Raw genomic sequence first — 18,790 nt, 5'->3', positions numbered from 1 at the left:
TCATCAGTTAACAAAAGATTATACTTTTAACATAAAACAAACAAATATAAATAAATTACACAGCCTTAGAGACCTCTGGTATCGATTGCTCTTCACGAAGTTAAAAAAAATGCGGGAAATAAATGAAACGTTGTATCTTTCCCATCAACCTTTGCGCTCAAAATCGCTTGAAACCAGTGTAAATAAGTAAAATCTCGTAGAAAAGATATATTTTACCTGATTAAATGTAGGAATGACAACGTACAATTATGTATCACATAATGCGCTCAGAAAATAAAATGCAGCTGTAAGTTTATACTTTTTGAAGTGAACGCCAATGGTCAACACCATGAGTGTAATAGTCTGCATAGAGAGCTAAGTACTGCCCTCGACCATCGATTGGTTATGCCTTAAACTGATGAGTAAGGAAAATAACGACGCGGGGTGACGCCCGTGTCCTCGCCTAGATTTGCGAGATCAATTTTTGAACGGGTACAGGTCCGCCTGTTTCGGTGACTCACCTACTTTGTGAGATGCCTTGCGGGACATGGATCTGCCCCGACCTCTCATGTAAAATATAAACCCCTTTCGGGATGTTGACACAAGGTTACACAGAACCAGAATGGAATTATATTTTCAATGATTGTAACGTACTATTACATAAAATAGGACTTACTGCAACTTCTCCAAAACCTCTTTCAACATAAAGAACATCTCTGCCTTCTATTTCTCTAACCACGTTCCATCAGCAGTTTTATGCGGATAATGTCATACTGTATAAAAACTTTTTTTTCGACAGAGTAGGCACATTTGCTATTTAACAAAACACATTGAACTTTAGATTTTTATTTGGTTCATAAAAACTTTATGCTGTGTGCACACTACGTCATCACGTACTGATTTTAATGTTCAACAAGTCAGTTTAGTGGAAACATACCACTGGTGGGAAAATGCTCATATTTTCTTTATGCTGATTTTGGAATATATACATCTGTTGCCAATTGTTTGGAAACCTAGCTAATAACCATGTTTCCATCCACAGTTTTATATGAGTATAGTCATACCCTATGAAAAAAATCCGAAAGCTGTGATGGAAACAGGAAGTTTCGATACAATTGTATAAATGCAGACAGGTAATGTGTTCCTTTCTACATGGTAGGATCTTTTTTTGTTGGTAAAATGAATGATGGGTAACATGGTTGTGGAAACGCCTTTATTCGCAAATATTGATCTAGTAACCATCATATCAAACTAAACTTGGGAGTCACACGAAGACGACGTGGTGGGTGCCCCTCCCACTACGATTTGGGAAACCATGAAGTTTATTAGGCTACAGATTAAATAATTTATGATGAATTTCACAGGGTGGTGAAAGTGCACAGTGATATTGATGCTCCTTTCCAATAAATATAAAAATACGTCATCACGCCCAGATTTTTATCAGCAACAAGTCCGTTTCTTGGAAACACCACTGGTGGGAAAATGCGCATATTTTTATACGGATTTTTAAATATTCACATTAAAATCTGTTTTCGATGGAAACCTACTAGTTATTGACCATAAATTGTTTCCGGCATTTCGACCACAACCCGAGTGCATTTAACTTTGTGCCACGAGGTGGCAGTATTGTATATATATTTACAAAAAAATACATATACAAAAAGGTAGGAACACTGTAAAACCAAAATGTCACTATAAAGTTATAGAAACATACAGAGCAGAGTGAATCCGTGTGTGTGTGTGTGTGTGTGTGTGTGTGTGTGTGTGTGTGTGTGTGTGTGTGTGTGTGTGTGTGTGTGTGAAGGGCATGATATAGTAGATGATTTTTAACTGATCATTATTTGTCATATAATTTCCTTCCTGACCCTGTGTGAGCATGACTAAGTATGATGCCTTGTATTTGTGTCACATATCTGTATTTTCTCAATGCATGCCTCCCTCATCCATCCTACTGTCACTACCAGACCTCCCACAGCCAAGTGGTAAAACACCTTCCCATGCAGAGCTGGACACAGGCAAAATCAGATGAATCAATGTGAAAGGTCTCTCATGTGGTGAAATATAATTTCAACCACAAAATTGTATTTTGTAGCCTCCTTTCCAGTCCGTAATGAAACAAGGTTCCATTAATGCACCATAAAAGTCAGTAAAACTGTTAATTATGTTTGTCAGTCATTTCATGGAGGGGTAATAACCAGAGGCAGTATAGATTCTAACCATCTCTGGTAGTTATAACCACTAAAGAGCAGTAGAGATGCGTGGGTAAAATCACTGGGAAAGCCAAGCCAGAAAAAACGACAACATACACCAGATGACCAAAAGTATGTGGACACCTGCTCGTCAAACATATCATTCTAAATCATGGGCTTTAATGTGGAGTTGGTCCCCCTTTACTGCTAATGGCGCAGCGGTCTAAGGCACTGCATCTCAGTGCTTGAGGCGTCACTACAGACACCCTGGTTTGATTCCAGTTTGTATCACAACCGGCCGTGATTGGGAGTCCCATAGTGCGGCACACAATTGGCCCAGCGTTGTCCGGGTTTGGCCGGTGTAGGCCGTCATTGTAAATAAGAATTTGTTCTTAACTGACTTGCCTAGAAAAATAAAGGTTAAATAAATAAATAACAGCCCACTGTTCAGAGAAGGCTTTCCACTAGAGATGGAACATTACTGCGGGGACTTGCTTCCTTTCAGCCACTAGAGCATTAGGCCTGGCTCTCAGTCGATGTTACAATTCATCCCAAAGGTGTTCGATGGTATTCAGGTCAGGGCTCTGTGCAGGCCAGTCAAGTTGTTCCACACCAATCTCAACAAACCATCTGTATGGACCTCACTTTGTGCAAAGGGGCATAGTCATGCTGAAACAGGAAAAGACCATCACAAAACTGTTACCACAAAGTTGGAAACACAGAATCGTCTAGAATGTCATTGTATGCTGTAGCATTAAGATTTCCCTCCACTGGAACCAAGGGGACTAGACCGGAACATGAAAACAGCCCCAGACCATTATTCCTCCTCCTCCAAACTTTACAGTTGGCACTATGCATTGGGGCAGGTAGCGTTCTCCTGGCTTCCACCAAATCCAGATTCGTCAGTCAGACTGCCAGATGGTGAAGTGTGATTCATCACTTCAGAGAATGCTTTTCCACTGCTCCAGAGTCCAATGGCGGCGAGCTTTACACCACTCCAGCCAACGCTTGGCCCTTAGGCTTGTGTGCAGTTGCTCGGCCATGGAAAACCCATTTCATGAAACTCCTGGAGAACAGTTCTTGTGCTGATGTTGCTTCCAGAGGCAGTTTGGAACTTGGTAGCGAGTGTTGCAACCAAGGACAGACGATTTGTACACGCTACACACTTCAGCACTCGGCGGTTCTGTGAGCTTGTGTGGCCTACCACTTTGCGGCTGAGTTGCTGTTGCTCCTAGACGTTTCCACTTCACAATAACAGCACTTACAGTTGACCGGGGCAGCTCTAGCAGGGCAGAAATTTCACAAACCGACTTGTTGGAAACAGGCATCCCATGACGGTGCCACGTTGAAAGTCACTGAGCTCTTCAGTAAGGCCATCACTGCCAATGTTTGTCTATGGAGATTGCATGGCAGTGTGCTTGATTTTATACACCTGTCAGCAATGGGTGTGGCTGAAATAGCCAATTCCACTCATTTGAAGGGGTGTCCACATACTTTTATATATAGAGTGTATGCGTTGTGATAATTGCGTTGTTTGTTCATATGCCTTGTGCTGGGATGTATGCCTAAGGCAGAGACCGTAAGAAGACTCAGTGGCAGAATAAATTCAACCACACCTTTGTTTCATTACAAAACCGGAGAGTAATCTCTGTCCGGTAAAGTCCACAAAGCATATTGCATGTAACAAACAGTTTCATGACCTACAGCATGGTGAAGAAAGTAATGTTTCCGACATTTTCGGACTACTAAACAACTATTGATTTAGAAACACAGAGAGTTACTGCAAGTCGCAATGAAAACAGGAGCTGCCTCCACTATTTCAGCACCATTTCAACTTCGACATTTCAACACCATCAAATCACCTATGCTTAGTCTAATACAGGGACAACTAAAATATACCAAAAACAATTTAGTCCAATCAACATAAGCTAAATATGATGTGGCTGTCCATGGTTTTGATATGTGTTTGTGTTTGTGCGTTCATGCAAGAAGAAAAAACATGTTGACTCACCCTACTTGTAGAGAAACGCCAATGTCATCCTGCTCTCTTTCCTGTTGACGAAACGGTCTATGACTCTGTCATACAGTACACACTTGTATTTTTTTTGCCCTAGGCTACCTGGCTAAAATGCTTGCTCGCTAGCCTAACTTCCTTTCATGGGCAACGTTAGCTAGTTAACATTAGCTTTCTACATCTAGCTACAACCTACACATTGAACTCCCATCCTCTCAGTCCAGGGGCACAATGTATGTTATGATTGGATCAGAATTGCCATTATAATCATTGGCCAGTATGGAGAATGGAGAATTAAGTAAAACCACAAGTCCATATCCCTATCTTCATCCATGGCTAATTTAGGAAAGGGCCAATTTTAGCTTGCTAGACACCGGAGGACAACAACACAATGAGATGCAACAATTCAAGTTGCTTTGATCAATGACATATTTCTCTGTGATGGGGTGAAGCCAAATCCAAACTGGCTTCCCTTGACACCTTTTTGGAGTTTATCTCAGCACTGATTGGCTATTATTTTATTTAGATTTTTTTTTATCAAGGGGGACAAAATGCTCGCTCGCTGGCTTCCCTTGCATTCAATACTACGGGAGGCAGAAATGTCAAACCATTTATGACCAGACGGCATGAGATAGATGGCCTACACACACAGAGAAAGAGGGGCGCTGTTTTGCTCTCTCGGATACTTTCTCTGGTGAGATACGTTCAGCCTCTTGCGCATTGAAAGACAATTATGAAAACACAGAAAGACGGAAAATACATAAATTTCTTTATTGGTACATTTTTTGGGGGAAGTCTGGCTTCCCTTGGCATCCATGAATACACCCAACTGCTAAATAGCGTCTACTGACTTAGCCTCTTCCTCTCTGCGACTATGTTTGGTAAGAAAAAACGTTGTATCCCAGAATGCACTCGCTACTGTCACCGAAACGTCCACACAGCGTGGCACACACACACACACACACACACACCACAGTTCTTTGGCGCCTCCGTCGGATGAGAGGATAAATTCTGCAGCACAGCGCCGTTACAATTTGCAATGGCTGCAGCTTTGTCCCGTGCTCTCAAATTGCCTGGTAAGAGACGCGTTGCAATTATTTGGGAAATAGATATGACTTGATTAGGTGAAAATAATGTTGTGTAGTCTTTGTACCAGTCGTGTCTTGTCTCAATGTTGTTTTGGTGCCATTCTGTTAGCTCATGTGAGCTAGCTAGAACAGCCAGCCAGCTAGCTACAGTAATGCTGATTGCAATAACACAAAATGTTTTAATTTGTTTAATGACAGTCCAGAATTGAGAGGTGAAATACGACACTTATTTTCAATGTTTGATATTTCGTTTCTTTTCAAGCTTTAATAGAAAAACATTGCATCATTCACAATCCTATGTGCCTCACTAGCTAGCTACTGTACAGTATAGTAAGGTGCCACATCGAAGTCGCTTGATTGCTCAGTGCTCACTGTCATAATAATGTTATAACAGATTTAGGTACTTGCTTAAATCTCGTGTTCAACAAATAACTACATATAAGGCCATGTAATGGGGGTCCTTCATTTAACTTGGCAATTATTGTCATGCCAAACAATGAGCAATAGAGTCGGCAAGAGTACAAACAGATCTGGGACCAGGGTAGGACATCATTCATTTGGTGTTAAAATAAACAATACTTGAGTAACTTCCCTGGCCTTTTGGGATGCCTATCGTTCTATCAGGCACCACCATGCTCTATCAGATCATTCTAGTTTTCACCTGGGCCTTGTTTCCCGGAACAGATCCGTAGACCCCTGTCCTGCAGTCAAATGACCAAATCAAGCTCTAGTGGCCTCAAGGGAGGAATGTTGTTCATATTTGTCAGAATATCATAATTCATAAACATTATCCAGTGTTTCTATGTCATATGGTTTTGTTATATTTCAGTCTTCTGTGACGTATATTAAGTGTAATATTGGGATGCAAACTCAAAATGTAATACATTTCAACTGTATATCTGACATACATGTACAGGTGTCTTCATTTTGTTAAGCCCATAACCATGTGTGTGAGGTGTATACTTTTGTTTCAACGTAGATTTGTTTAAGACTACCAAGAAACAACTCTGTGTGACCCTGATTTAGCCCACTGCAGTAAAAGGTTAACCGTGTGTCTCTTTGTGTGTATGTCCCTCACAGGGAAGAAGGGCTCGGAGCTTGGAGAGTATGACCCCCTCACTCAGGCCGACAGTGAGGACGAGAGCGAGGAGGACGACCTGGTCCTCAACTATCCCCGCAATGGCCTGGGGAGGGGCAACTGCATGGGTACAGGTACCTCAGAGCTGAGAGGGAGCAGAACAGGGAGGCTCGTAGGGGATGAAGATGAGGCAGAGGAGGAAGAGGAGGACGATGATGAGTGGAGAGAACGGCTCCCGGGAAAAAAGAGGCAGGAGAGAGAGGAGAAGGGCATGCAGTACTGGAGCCAGAGGGAGACAAACAGGGATGAGGGAGTAGAGGATGGAGGGGGGCTTGGGGCCTCTGGTGGCCCTGGATTGGGTGTCAGTGCCAGTGCTGACCCGGACGGGAAGAAGGCTAAGGTGAGGGGAGCCATCCGGGCAGCGTTTTTCCTGGTGCCTCTGGTCTGTGCCATGCTGGTGGTGCTGCTGTGTGCCTTTTTGGTGCCTTGTCAGCATGGGGAACTGGACAAACGGCCGCAGTGGGAGAAAGAGCTGGGTGATCATGTGGGAGGTGAGTGAGGAGTCTAATGTATAAACAATACACATGATAACAGACTACAATTTACCTGTATGTTGCTGATACCAATACACCTTTCTCACACCAGAGAAAGAGAAAACTACAGGTCAGGTCCGACTGGTCAGACTCTGAGTAGACTAGTGCTTTAGATTAAGCTAAGCACACAGTCAACATTACAATAAAGTCAACTGAATGAGAAAGCAGTTGAGAACACAAAACTCAGATTTATCTGACTGTCTTAGTCAGGGGGTGGATATTACAGTCTGGATTACTATGATTACACATTACCGTGATTATTATAATAGCATGTTAGCAACGCAACCGCAGGTCCAGTTTAGTAAATAATAGTTACAAACCGTTCCTGTCTGTAACAGGGGTTTTCTTCTTCTTTAGGTGTTACCCCACCTCCTCTTGCACTGTGGGATGTTGACAATGACTCAGTTGAGGATGTGCTAATAGGAGTCACTCAAAAGAGCAACAATACCCATCTCTCCCGTTCTGTGGGGAACAACAAAGGTATCTATGGAAACAGCAAGGGACATTGTCGTAGTAACGAAGAGGATATTTTCAACCCTCATTTTTAGGCGTAATTCTCTCTCAAGCCCACCTCCTCACTGTACACCATAAAAATCTACCAGTGATTATGTAATATTCATCTCCATATCTAATCCTGCTAGTCCCAGTAAACTGCTGAGAACACACAATTTACCACATGTAATAAACCCCACCCACCTTTACCCCCTTCTCTTTCTCCCTCTCTGTCTCTCCCAGAGTACAGTGTGGTGGCCCTATCTGCATTCAGTGGTGAGGTGCTTTGGAGGAGGGTCCTCAGGGAACCTGTGGAGTCCATCCAGTGTGGGCAGCAGTACGAAGCCCACCCATCACCACTGCCAGCAGGGGGCGCTGCCCTCAGAGCCCTCCCCAACAGCGCCGTTCCCCTGTCTGGCCAGAGAGACAGAGCTAGTGGCCCCGTTTGTCTGCTCATCGAGTCTGCACACCTCACTGCTGTCAACGGCACCACAGGTCAGACAACAACCACAGAAATGTATGGCTATTAATGGTTCCGTTTCACAGCTACAAGCATGAACATTTTAGCAGTTGTGTAGATGTATTAATAATGTGTTGTAGTTAACAGTGTTATGTTCAGTAAGGAGTAACCTATTGTATTTCCCTCCTCAGGGAAGAAGCTGTGGTCGGTAGCACCAGGGGAGATCCAGTCCCAGGCAGTTTCCCTGACAGATCTCCAAGGTGACTCTGTTCCTGACTTGCTGATTGCCACTTTACCTGCTGACCAGGTATGACAATCTCTAGCTTGGCACCGATACATCTTTTTTGCTGTAATAAGACAATTGTTACTATATAAATCATATTATTATTACAATATAGACCATACTCCCAAATCTTCAGAGTCACTGTGTTAACAACACTCATTTTCCAGTCAGTCTAGAATGCTCCCATCAAACTGTCTCAAACTTATTTTCAGGTGTCTGACCTCTCACTGCTCCTGCTGTCTGGGCTGACTGGAGCTCCGCTTGGACATCCCGTGACCTTTAACCTCACAACTTTTGATGTCTCTGGAAAGCTGATTGGTCCCCTGTTTCATGAGACACAGCTGGGGGCATATTACATTCTATTTGGACTAGGTAAGTGATTCATTTTATATCAAGCACAGTGACTTTGAAAAAACCTGTTTCTCGTCTGAAATCAATAAATGTCTGATAATGTATCTGCTATACTAACTCAGGCACTGTAGAGGCTGTATCCCTGGGAGATATTTACACTCGGGCTACTGGAAAAACACCCATATCCCCTGGTCTGAGACTGAAGGACCCCGGCTGGGAGAAGCTTAGGAAAACCAACTCCTCCCTCATACACATCTCCAGGTAAGGCTAAGAAAGTGCTCGGTTACACAATTACAGTAGAGTGCCTGTTTGAAGGAATGTTTGACTTTCTCTGTCCAGTGGAACTGAGCAAGTGGAGTTCTTGGTCCCCCTAGTGGCTGGCTTGTGTAACAACCACAACAGCCTGGACTCCATCTCCAACCTCAACTCCAGCCGCAGTGACTGGGTGCTGGTGTGTGGCAAGCTCTCCAGCAAGCTCTCTGTGCTGAGAGAGAAGGACGCACACACCGAGTGGACTCTTACCTCCTCAGCCATACACAGGTAGGAAATATGGTCGCCATGATATATGGAGAAGTTTATCATTAGGGTGTATATGACTAAGCATAAAAGTGACAGCTTTAAGTTTTATTGTCACGTGCACAAGTGCAGTGAAGTGCCTTTCTTGCAAGCTCTTTTCCCAACAATACAGTAATAAATATCAATATATAAAACTGTAAAGTAATACCCTATAACAGTGGTTTTCAAACCTCTCCTCAGGGACCCCCAGAAGTTTCACAATTTAGTTGTAGCCCTGAACTAACTCAACTACTTGACCTAATCAAGGCTTGGTAATTAGCTGACAAGTTGAATCAGGTGTGCTAGCTCTAGAATAGTTCAAATATATGGAACGAGTGGGGATCCCCGACGGAGAGGTTTGAAAACCCCTGTCCTATAAAGTTATAGAGCTAAAATAACCTGAATCATTTATCATTGTCTCAGTCGTCCAGCACCAGGCCAATTCAACGATGATGGAATCCCAGATCTCCTCATACAGAAGTCTGGGGCCCCTAGAATGAGAAAAGTATAATCTCCTTCTACAAACACTTACACCTATAGCTATTATACTTCTCAGACAGTTGTACATATTTACAAAGATGACCATCCATCTCTCTGTGATCTTAGGTTCAGGTGGTTGATGGAGCCAGTGGGCGTAGTCTGTGGGAGACAGAGTTTATTTGTCCACGCCTTGACCTGGAAGGTACTTCAATCATGACATCTGGTCAATCAGCTTTCCTTTTCTGGGCCGGTGACCCTGTCAGACCACCAAAGAACCTCACCACGACAACTGTGAGTCCCTTGTTGAATCCTTATAAGGAGCAGGAATAGATTTTCTATGAGAGAACGTGTTATGTTGGTTCATCCTTCAGTGGTATAGGCACAAGGGTTGGGGTGAATTCCAATTTAATTTGAAATTCCAATTAAATATTTGAATTCACTCATGAAGTGGAGAATTTATGTTGAATTCAATTCAAATTTCAACAATCGTCAAGTTATGGAATTGGAATTAGACTGTTTGAACTATTTGAATTGGAATTTAATATTTGTACATTTTCCAATTAATGGAATTAATGCAGTTAGTATTGAAAAATGTACTGCATGATTTGTTTAAAATCATTTAAAGTTGTATTTCAATATTTCCAGGATAGCTAAGCTGTATGAATATTGATATGATCAGCCTGAAAGCCTGAGGGAATTGAATTTTGAGATGTAATTTGTGGAATTGTTAGGGATAATATTCAATTCTTGGATTTTACCTAGCATTGGAATTATCTCTGAATTCAGACTGACCGAAGTCATTTAGCAGACACTTTGGATAATTGACAAAAATAGAATTTTAATTGAATTAATTTGAATTTACAGGAAGAGAGAATTGAATTAGAATTGAATCAGTGGAATTAACCAGAACCCTGCTGACAGAATGTTAACAATAGTCAATGTTCAGGTTGGCAGTCGGAAGATAGAAAGTCCCTTTTGGTCTCTCCTATAATTTGTGGAATTAACCCCAGCCTGATACGTAAAGGATTACATATTTGTGCCTGTCGTACTATGGAGTTCAGTAGCTGAAATCTATTTCAAGTCTTGCTCTGTTAACAGGTGGCACCAAGGGCGGTTCAAGCCATGCCAGTCATCCGAAAGCTCTTCATGTTACATCCCGCATATCCCACAATCCTTCTGGAGCTCGCCAGCACCACAGACACTATTCTTACTGCTGCAGGTGATGTGCTGTATTTATTATTTTATAATTGTGAATATGATTATGGCTGTTGTTAGTAGCACTGCTGATCAACTGTTTCTCCCCTTTTCTCTGTCTTAGTGAGTTACCAGGAGCCGCAGAAGGATGCCTCCTACATTACTGTGTCCTCCCGGCCTACCTCTGGCCTGGGGCCTGGGTCGCGGGTGGTGAAGAGCATGAGCCTCAGGGCAGCAATCACTGCTGGACAGATTGTGAGGCTGGGAGAGAGCAGCACTGCAGGGGTACCAGTCAGACCTGGAGTATTTGAGATAAACAAGTTCTTCAGGCGTCTCACCTTCAAAAACCATTAGGTAAAAAAGGGAGGGAACATAGCTAAGTATGTCCAGAATATGCTTTATATGACATGATGTTTGTGGTGTCTGTGTAGTTTCACTCGCTGGTTCTACATGATCAGAGGGAAACCACTGGCGGGACCAAACCTGTGGAAATACCATGATACACACCGAGTGAAGGAGATTTATCTCAAGCTGTTTACATTTCCACTTTTGTCCAAAGTACGATTTTAATTTCTATTATTACTCATCTCACTTGCTGAAAAATATTTATTTAGCTGTATTTGTATTATATGTGTATATATTATGAGTTGACTTATTTATTTATGACTAGTCCTTTTTATTGAATATTGAATTTAATATATCAATGACTATTTACCTTGTTTGGGGTGTATGGAAATCAAAATATGTAAGTAAGTACATAGAAGAAACTTCTGGAGATCAAGCACAATGATTTGAAACGTAGGGGTGTAGGTGTAAGTTGTCCATTGCACAATTGGCACCTCACTCGTTTAGTATATTTTTAATCTACAGAATGAGAGGCAATTACCCAGTTAATTCCTCCAGATACATTCATTCCCCTCTCATATCCACCTTTTCAATTAGGCAATTGAGGTCTGTGTTCAAGCAGAATTACCAAGTTAGGTAAAGGGGGTCTGTACATATTTTGGCTGTAGGGTAGCGTGGGGTATGTTGAGCCATTTTTTACATTCAGCATCACTACATCAAGGAAAATACAGTATTCGTTCCAACATTGATGTCTACATATACACTGCTCAAAAAAATAAAGGGAACACTAAAATAACACATCCTAGATCTGAATGAAATAAATAATCTTATTAAATACTTTTTTCTTTACATAGCTGAATGTGCTGACAACAAAATCACACAAAAATAATCAATGAAAATCCAATTTATTTGGAGTCCCACTCAAAATTAAAGTGGAAAACCACACTACAGGCTGATCCAACTTTGATGTAATGTCCTTAAAACAAGTCAAAATGAGGCTCAGTAGTGTGTGTGGCCTCCACGTGCCTGTATGACCTCCCTACAACGCCTGGGCATGCTCCTGATGAGGTGGCGGATGGTCTCCTGAGGGATCTCCTCCCAGACCTGGACTAAAGCATCCGCCAACTCCTGGACAGTCTGTGGTGCAACGTGGCGTTGGTGGATGGAGCGAGACATGATGTCCCAGATGTGCTCAATTGGATTCAGGTCTGGGGAACGGGCGGGCCAGTCCATAGCATCAATGCCTTCCTCTTGCAGGAACTGCTGACACACTCCAGCCACATGAGGTCTAGCATTGTCTTGCATTAGGAGGAACCCAGGGCCAACTGCACCAGCATATGGTCTCACAAGGGGTCTGAGGATCTCATCTCGGTACCTAATGGCAGTCAGGCTACCTCTGGCGAGCACATGGAGGGCTGTGCGGCCCCCCAAAGAAATGCCACCCCACACCATGACTGACCCACCGCCAAACCGGTCATGCTGGAGGATGTTGCAGGCAGCAGAACGTTCTCCACGGCGTCTCCAGACTGTCACGTCTGTCACATGTGCTCAGTGTGAACCTGCTTTCATCTGTGAAGAGCACAGGGCGCCAGTGGCGAATTTGCCAATCTTGGTGTTCTCTGGCAAATGCCAAACGTCCTGCACGGTGTTGGGCTGTAAGCACAACCCCCACCTGTGGACGTCGGGCCCTCATACCACCCTCATGGAGTCTGTTTCTGACCGTTTGAGCAGACACATGCACATTTGTGGCCTGCTGGAGGTCGTTTTGCAGGGCTCTGGCAGTGCTCCTGCTCCTCCTTGCACAAAGGCGGAGGTAGCGGTCCTGCTGCTGGGTTGTTGCCCTCCTACGACCTCCTCCACGTCTCCTGATGTACTGGCCTGTCTCCTGGTAGCGCCTCCATGCTCTGGACACTACGCTGACAGACACAGCAAACCTTCTTGCCACAGCTCGCATTGATGTGCCATCCTGGATGAGTTGCACTACCTGAGCCACTTGTGTGGGTTGTAGACTCCGTCTCATGCTACCACTAGAGTGAAAGCACCGCCAGCATTCAAAAGTGACCAAAACATCAGCCTGGAAGCATAGGAACTGAGAAGTGGTCTGTGGTTACCACCTGCAGAACCACTCCTTTATTGGGGGTGTCTTGCTAATTGCCTATAATTTCCACCTGTTGTCTATTCCATTTGCACAACAGCATGTGAAATTTATTGTCAATCAGTGTTGCTTCCTAAGTGGACAGTTTGATTTCACAGAAGTGTGATTGACTTGGAGTTACATTGTGTTGTTTAAGTGTTCCCTTAATTTTTTTGAGCAGTATATTTCAGGATGTTGTGTATGACTGAAAATAATCAGAATTCATGTAAACATTTAAGTTTTGAAAACAGCTCATTCAAAAAAAGTGGTTTCTTGGCACAACTGACCCCGGGTATGCATAGGGACAGGGTAGGTTGAGCTACCTTGGAGTAAGTGGGTGCTGGTAGGTCAAAGTTTAATTCATGGAATGGGGGTGTGGTATATTGTATATCTGAAATGTATGCCTACATTCAGATATAGATCACTCTATTCAATATTATTAACCCTTCCATTTCTTGACCAGTTGTCAGGGACAGGGATGTTGTTTTGATGTGCCAATTCATAGGCAAGTTCTCTGCATGAGGCTACTAAGCCCATGAATGCAAAAAATTATAATACTAATGGGGTACTAAGCACATGAAAGTGCTCTGCGAGATTCTTGATAGGTTTAGCATGCTCAGACTGTCATCAGATAAGACCTTGTGTGCCTCTGCTACTTGGTCACATGATTAATGTTGTATGGTTTCTTAGAAACAAGGGGTGGCTAAACTAACCTTAAGGCTCAACTTACCCCACTGTCCACAACAGCATTTACTGATATGCTACTTACTGAAATGTTTACATTTCTTTAATCAATAACTATTGTAGTGATGATACATTATTGCTGATTGCCATGTATGGTAACTGTGCATTTTATTGCTATTGATATTTGTAAATATTGCTGACATACTGGAAAACATTTACAGATCACATGAAGAAATAAATGTACTGCTGCAATTCTTGCTGCTACAAATGTAGTGTTTTGTACTACAGCTGTACTACGGGTTCAGCTCCGTTTGCAATACATTTTCATAAAAACACTTAATTAATCATGAGAAATATTTGAGTAAAAGGAGGGCGCAGGCTCAGAGGCGATGCTTGGGTGCATCCAAAATAATCTCTCCGCATTGCTGCGAGCGTCAAAGGCTTGGAAGATGGCGTCGGTCTTGGTTCGTCAGGCCAGACTGTTGGTGTTGAAAAAAGTCGTGTACCAACATTTTCTGGGTTTTATGCTAATGTATTCGGAGAGGCACCATCTCATTACCGAACAGTTGTGTACTCAGCATCAGGTGGTATTTTGCCAAAACCCAAGAAGGTGAGTGCTGTCTTGTGAAAATATGCGCAGGTCATTAATGAAATCAATGAGTGGGGAAGGAATTTAGTAAAGGTGCCTGAAAGTTATTTGTGCATGATAAAATGGCCAGGCAAGATTTGTAATTATATCTTATAAATTAATAGGAGTGTTTAATCGCAGGTAGGATCTCGGTGAGCCTATACCTCTCCATTTCACTTGAAGTGTTATAAATACATGCCTGTTTAAATGTGTAAAGCATGCATCATGTTGTAAATTATTTATGACATTCATTTTTTATTTTATCCTGGTAGCCATTGTGTATAAAATCACACAGCATTGCAGGCTAACATAGATATGTTTTTGTGATGGAATTGTTGACAATGGTCCAGACCTCATTTGGCCTCTTCCGGATTGCTGTGGTTGTGATCCCCTTCCTGTATGTCGTAACTCTGATCAGCAAGAACTTTGCTGCGCTGCTGGAAGAGCATGACATCTTCGTCCCTGAGGATGATGACGATGATGACTGAAGGGTCTGTATGCTCCAACATATGACCTGGGTATGTTGTATGTATAATGATCAATAAAATCAACTTCAGACGATTGATCTCTTAACATTTAAGCAATAAAGATGACATTTGACCTCACGGAAGATGAGGCCTATTACTGTGTTCTCCCTCAACAGAGCGTAATGTGTCGCCTCTCAAGACAACGGGAAGACGTGTGACAGCTGAAAAGACTTGATGATCTTAAACTCAAAGCCATTCTGGTGCTTCTCTCCCCATCCATTGTGATGTGTGCCTGCCTGGATACAGAGCTGTTTTAGAGAAGTGATAGGACTAATTCCTCCCTAGTGATAATGTTTACCTGCACAGATAAGTCTTACTAAATAAAATAGATCGATGTGCAGAAGGAAACCCTTGGATCAGTTGCTTTTGATTTAGCCAGTGATATCTTCTACATTGATGGAAATATTTGTTCTGTTTTCAATCATTCTGGGGATATTGATTTACGTGGGAAGGCCTTAATCAGGTGACAGGCCTGCATAGGTGTCCCTATTTATCTGGTTTCTGATATAGGTTATCAGAACCCTTGGTGCTTTTTATTCCAACCCGTTGCATTTGTTTTTGATGAACTGATCTAATAAAGTTGACCTATATGTAATGTCCCTCAGTGGCATGTCATTCATGACAATTCAGAGGCTTATCAACTAATAACTGGCTTATTGAATGGGAGTGGGTACAGGGTAAACACAGTGTCCATGACAACCATACTGGTATTCCTTGGTCTCAGCATCCATCTTCTGAACTTATGATCACTAAGGGCTAGTTTGCACAAACACTTCTGTATCACATTAAAGCATCTCTATTGTGGCAACGCAGAGGAATAGCTATGCAGTGCACAAGGAGAGCCTTCCAACTTCAAGTGGGAAGTAACAGTCCCATGACTGTTTTCACAAAATGAAAACATTTGTACAATGAGGACTTGACAAGATTGGGTATTATGTGTATATTTACAGTTCAATAAGGGGAAGCCTCTGTTACACTGGACAAAACAGGGTGGAAAGTACAGGGAGCAGTTCAATTGTCATGTCCAACATAAAATCTGGACAGAAAGTCCGCAGGGCGTGGTACCTCCGTCTCATGGAAATACCGCATAATGTGAGTCTTCTGCTTCCAGACATTGATGGTCTCCTGCAGCTCCATCTTACCCTATTGTAACCAAAAGTATGCAAAGAAAACATCACTCACTACACTTGATACGTGACCAGTGAGCTTTGTAAATATTCCCGTCAAAGTTGTTTTCTTCGAATGATTTGGATGCGTCACATGTAAAATTATGTAGAGCATGACAGCCCAGTTATCTAGACAGTTTGTATCTCGGTCTGGCAGTATAACACTAACCCACCGTGCCACTAAGAAACTAGGCTAACTGCATGAGAGAAAATTGACTGCTTGGGGAGCAGAGTAGACTAACCTTAATGACAAGCATGTCAATCACACGGGGGTCATTGACGTGCTTGTTCCTGTCAAACATCTCCCTCACTTTGTCTGTTCCCTGGCGAGCTGTGATGTCCAGCTGAAAGGTAGTCACTGTGGGACAAAACATAAGACAAGATGTCATCCTATAAAATTCCCACAACAAGCTCAAAGAAATATGCATATTAATGCTTTACTTATCACAGTCCCTACTTATCAAATTGCTAATCATGTGGCCTATCTGCAAATGTAGGAAGTGTATTGTACTGTCCATCCATAAAAAATAAAAATAGTGATTAATGAAGATAAACTAGCAAGCTGCTAGTACGCTGAACAAAAGTATAAGATGCAACATGCCACAATTTCAAAGATTTTTCATAAGGAAATCAGTCAATTGAAATAAATGAATTAGGCCCTAATCTATGGATTTCACATGACTGGGAATACAGACATGTATCTGTTGGTCACAGACACCTTTAGAATATAAAATAAAGTAGGACGTATATCAGAAAAACAGTGATTATCTGGAGTGACCACCATTTGCCTCATGCAGCACGACATCTTCACAGAGTTGATCAGGCTGTTGGAATGTTGTCCCACTCCTCTTCAATGGCTTTGCGAAGTTTCTGGATATTGGTGAGAACTGGAACACGCTGTCGTACACCAGCGCATCCCAAACATGCTCAATGGGTGATGTGTCTGGTGAGTATGTAGGCCATGGAAGAACTGGGACACTTTCAGCTTCCAGGAATTATGTACAGATCCTTGCGACATGGGGCAGTGCATTATCATGCAGAATCATGAGGTGATGGCAGTGGATGAATGGCACGACAGTGGGCCACGGGATCTCATCAAGGTCCATTCAAATTGCCATCGATAAAATGCATGTGCTCAGTGTCCGTAGCTTATGCCTGCCCACACCATAACCCCACCAAGAGGCACTCTGTTCACATTGGTGACATCAGCAAACTGCTCTCCCACACAACGCCATACACACTGTCTGCCATCTGCCCGGTACACTTGAAACTGGGATTCATCAGTGAAGAGCATACTTCAGCATGCCAGTGGCCATCAAAATGTGTGCATTTGCCCACTGAAGTCGGTTACAACGCCAAACTCAAGACCCTGGTGAGGACAACAAGCACACAGATGAGCTTCCCTGAGACAGTTTCTGATTGGGTTTGCACAACTGAAGTTTGTGCAGAAATTCTCAGTTTCCTCAGCTGTCCGGGTGGCTGGTCTCAGATCCTGCATTTGAAGAAGCCGGATGTGGAAGTCCTGGGCTGGTGTGGTTACACGTGGTCTGTGGTTGTGAGGCCGGTTGGACGTACAGCCAAATTCTCTAAAACAATATTTAAGGTGGCTTATGGTAGAGAAATAAACATTAAACTCTCCAACAACAGCTCTGTAGTAAGCATGCCAATTGCACACTCTGTGGCATTGTGTTATGTGACAGAACTGCACATTTTAGAGTGGCCTTTTACTGTCCCCAACACAAGGTGAACCTGTGTAATGATCATGCTGTTTAATCACCTTCTTGACCTGGCAGGTGGATGGATTATCTTGGCAAAGGAGAAATGTTCACTAACAGGGATGTAAACAAATTTGTGGAACATTTCTGGGATCTTTTATTTCAGTTCATGAAACATGGGACCAACACTTTACATGTTGCAATTTATATTTTTGTTCAGTGTGGACACATAACGTTAGCTAAGTGTGGCCATAGATTGAAAGTATATGTTAGCTTACTTAAATCGACAAGATATGTAGCCAATGAGCTAAATAAATATATAGCTAGAGTGCCTTACAGCTAGTTAACGTTAGCTGTTTTAGCACGACCTTGACGCTGGGATCCAGCTCGTGTGGATCTAATACAAAAGAAGAGCTTGTTTTACCTGTGTTTGGAACCTCTCTGTACCAGGCACGATACAGTTCCCGAACTCGGCGCTTGGCTTCATCCAGATCCCTGCTGAAAATCGGTTTAACAACTTTAGCAGCACCAGCGGCTGTCCGGGTCGCCGCGCTGGACGCCATGTTTGTTTCTTTCATCTTCTTCCCTGGTTAGCATCGTTTATAATTCTGACTTGAAACATGTATTAGTGCTGCCACCTGGCGTAGAGGGGGACATTCATCTGCTTCATGTGGGCTCACCATCTCAACCCCATCGAACACCTTTGGGATGAATTGGAACACTGAGTGCGAGCCAGGACTAATCACCCAACATCAGTGCCCGACCTCATTTATGCCATTAGACTAGCCTACATACCATTACGAGTTAGGCCTAGTACAGAGTTCTAACTGAGACT

The 18,790-nt window shown here is 42.8% G+C and overlaps 2 protein-coding genes, 1 long non-coding RNA gene and 1 other non-coding gene across 4 annotated transcripts; 3 read left to right on the top strand and 1 right to left on the bottom strand.

Moving 5' to 3' along the window:
- Positions 1–384: 384 nt before the first annotated feature.
- On the top strand, positions 385–539 carry LOC123741931 (U12 minor spliceosomal RNA). The gene has a single exon (XR_006769455.1). It is a non-coding gene; the product is annotated as a U12 minor spliceosomal RNA (small nuclear RNA).
- A 4,592-nt stretch (positions 540–5,131) lies between these two features.
- Positions 5,132–11,475, top strand: LOC106607128 (protein FAM234B-like). The gene is made up of 12 exons (XM_045715157.2): positions 5,132–5,258; positions 6,351–6,899; positions 7,299–7,421; positions 7,677–7,928; positions 8,085–8,200; positions 8,389–8,548; positions 8,650–8,788; positions 8,867–9,067; positions 9,506–9,587; positions 9,689–9,853; positions 10,661–10,781; positions 10,881–11,475. The coding sequence occupies exons 1-12, from the start codon at positions 5,222–5,224 to the stop codon at positions 11,108–11,110; spliced, it is 2,175 nt and encodes a 724-aa protein (XP_045571113.1). The 5' UTR covers positions 5,132–5,221; the 3' UTR covers positions 11,111–11,475.
- Positions 11,476–12,538: 1,063 nt separating this feature from the next.
- On the top strand, positions 12,539–15,673 carry LOC123741692 (uncharacterized). The gene is made up of 2 exons (XR_006769208.2): positions 12,539–15,065; positions 15,191–15,673. It is a non-coding gene; the product is annotated as an uncharacterized LOC123741692 (long non-coding RNA).
- Positions 15,674–16,001: 328 nt separating this feature from the next.
- Positions 16,002–18,542, bottom strand: ndua6 (NADH dehydrogenase 1 alpha subcomplex subunit 6). Its single transcript, NM_001141063.2, is given in 3 exon segments — positions 16,002–16,217; positions 16,483–16,598; positions 18,380–18,542. Coding segments are annotated over 3 exon segments (387 nt in total). The 5' UTR covers positions 18,519–18,542; the 3' UTR covers positions 16,002–16,085.
- Between the last annotated feature and the right edge of the window lie 248 nt (positions 18,543–18,790).

The sequence above is a fragment of the Salmo salar genome, chromosome 03 (genome assembly GCF_965601325.2).
Source record: "Salmo salar chromosome 03, fSalSal1, whole genome shotgun sequence".
Taxonomy (NCBI): Eukaryota; Metazoa; Chordata; class Actinopteri; order Salmoniformes; family Salmonidae; genus Salmo; species Salmo salar.
The sequence above is the reverse complement of the archived record's forward strand: the minus strand, read 5'-3'. Positions and strand labels throughout refer to the sequence as shown.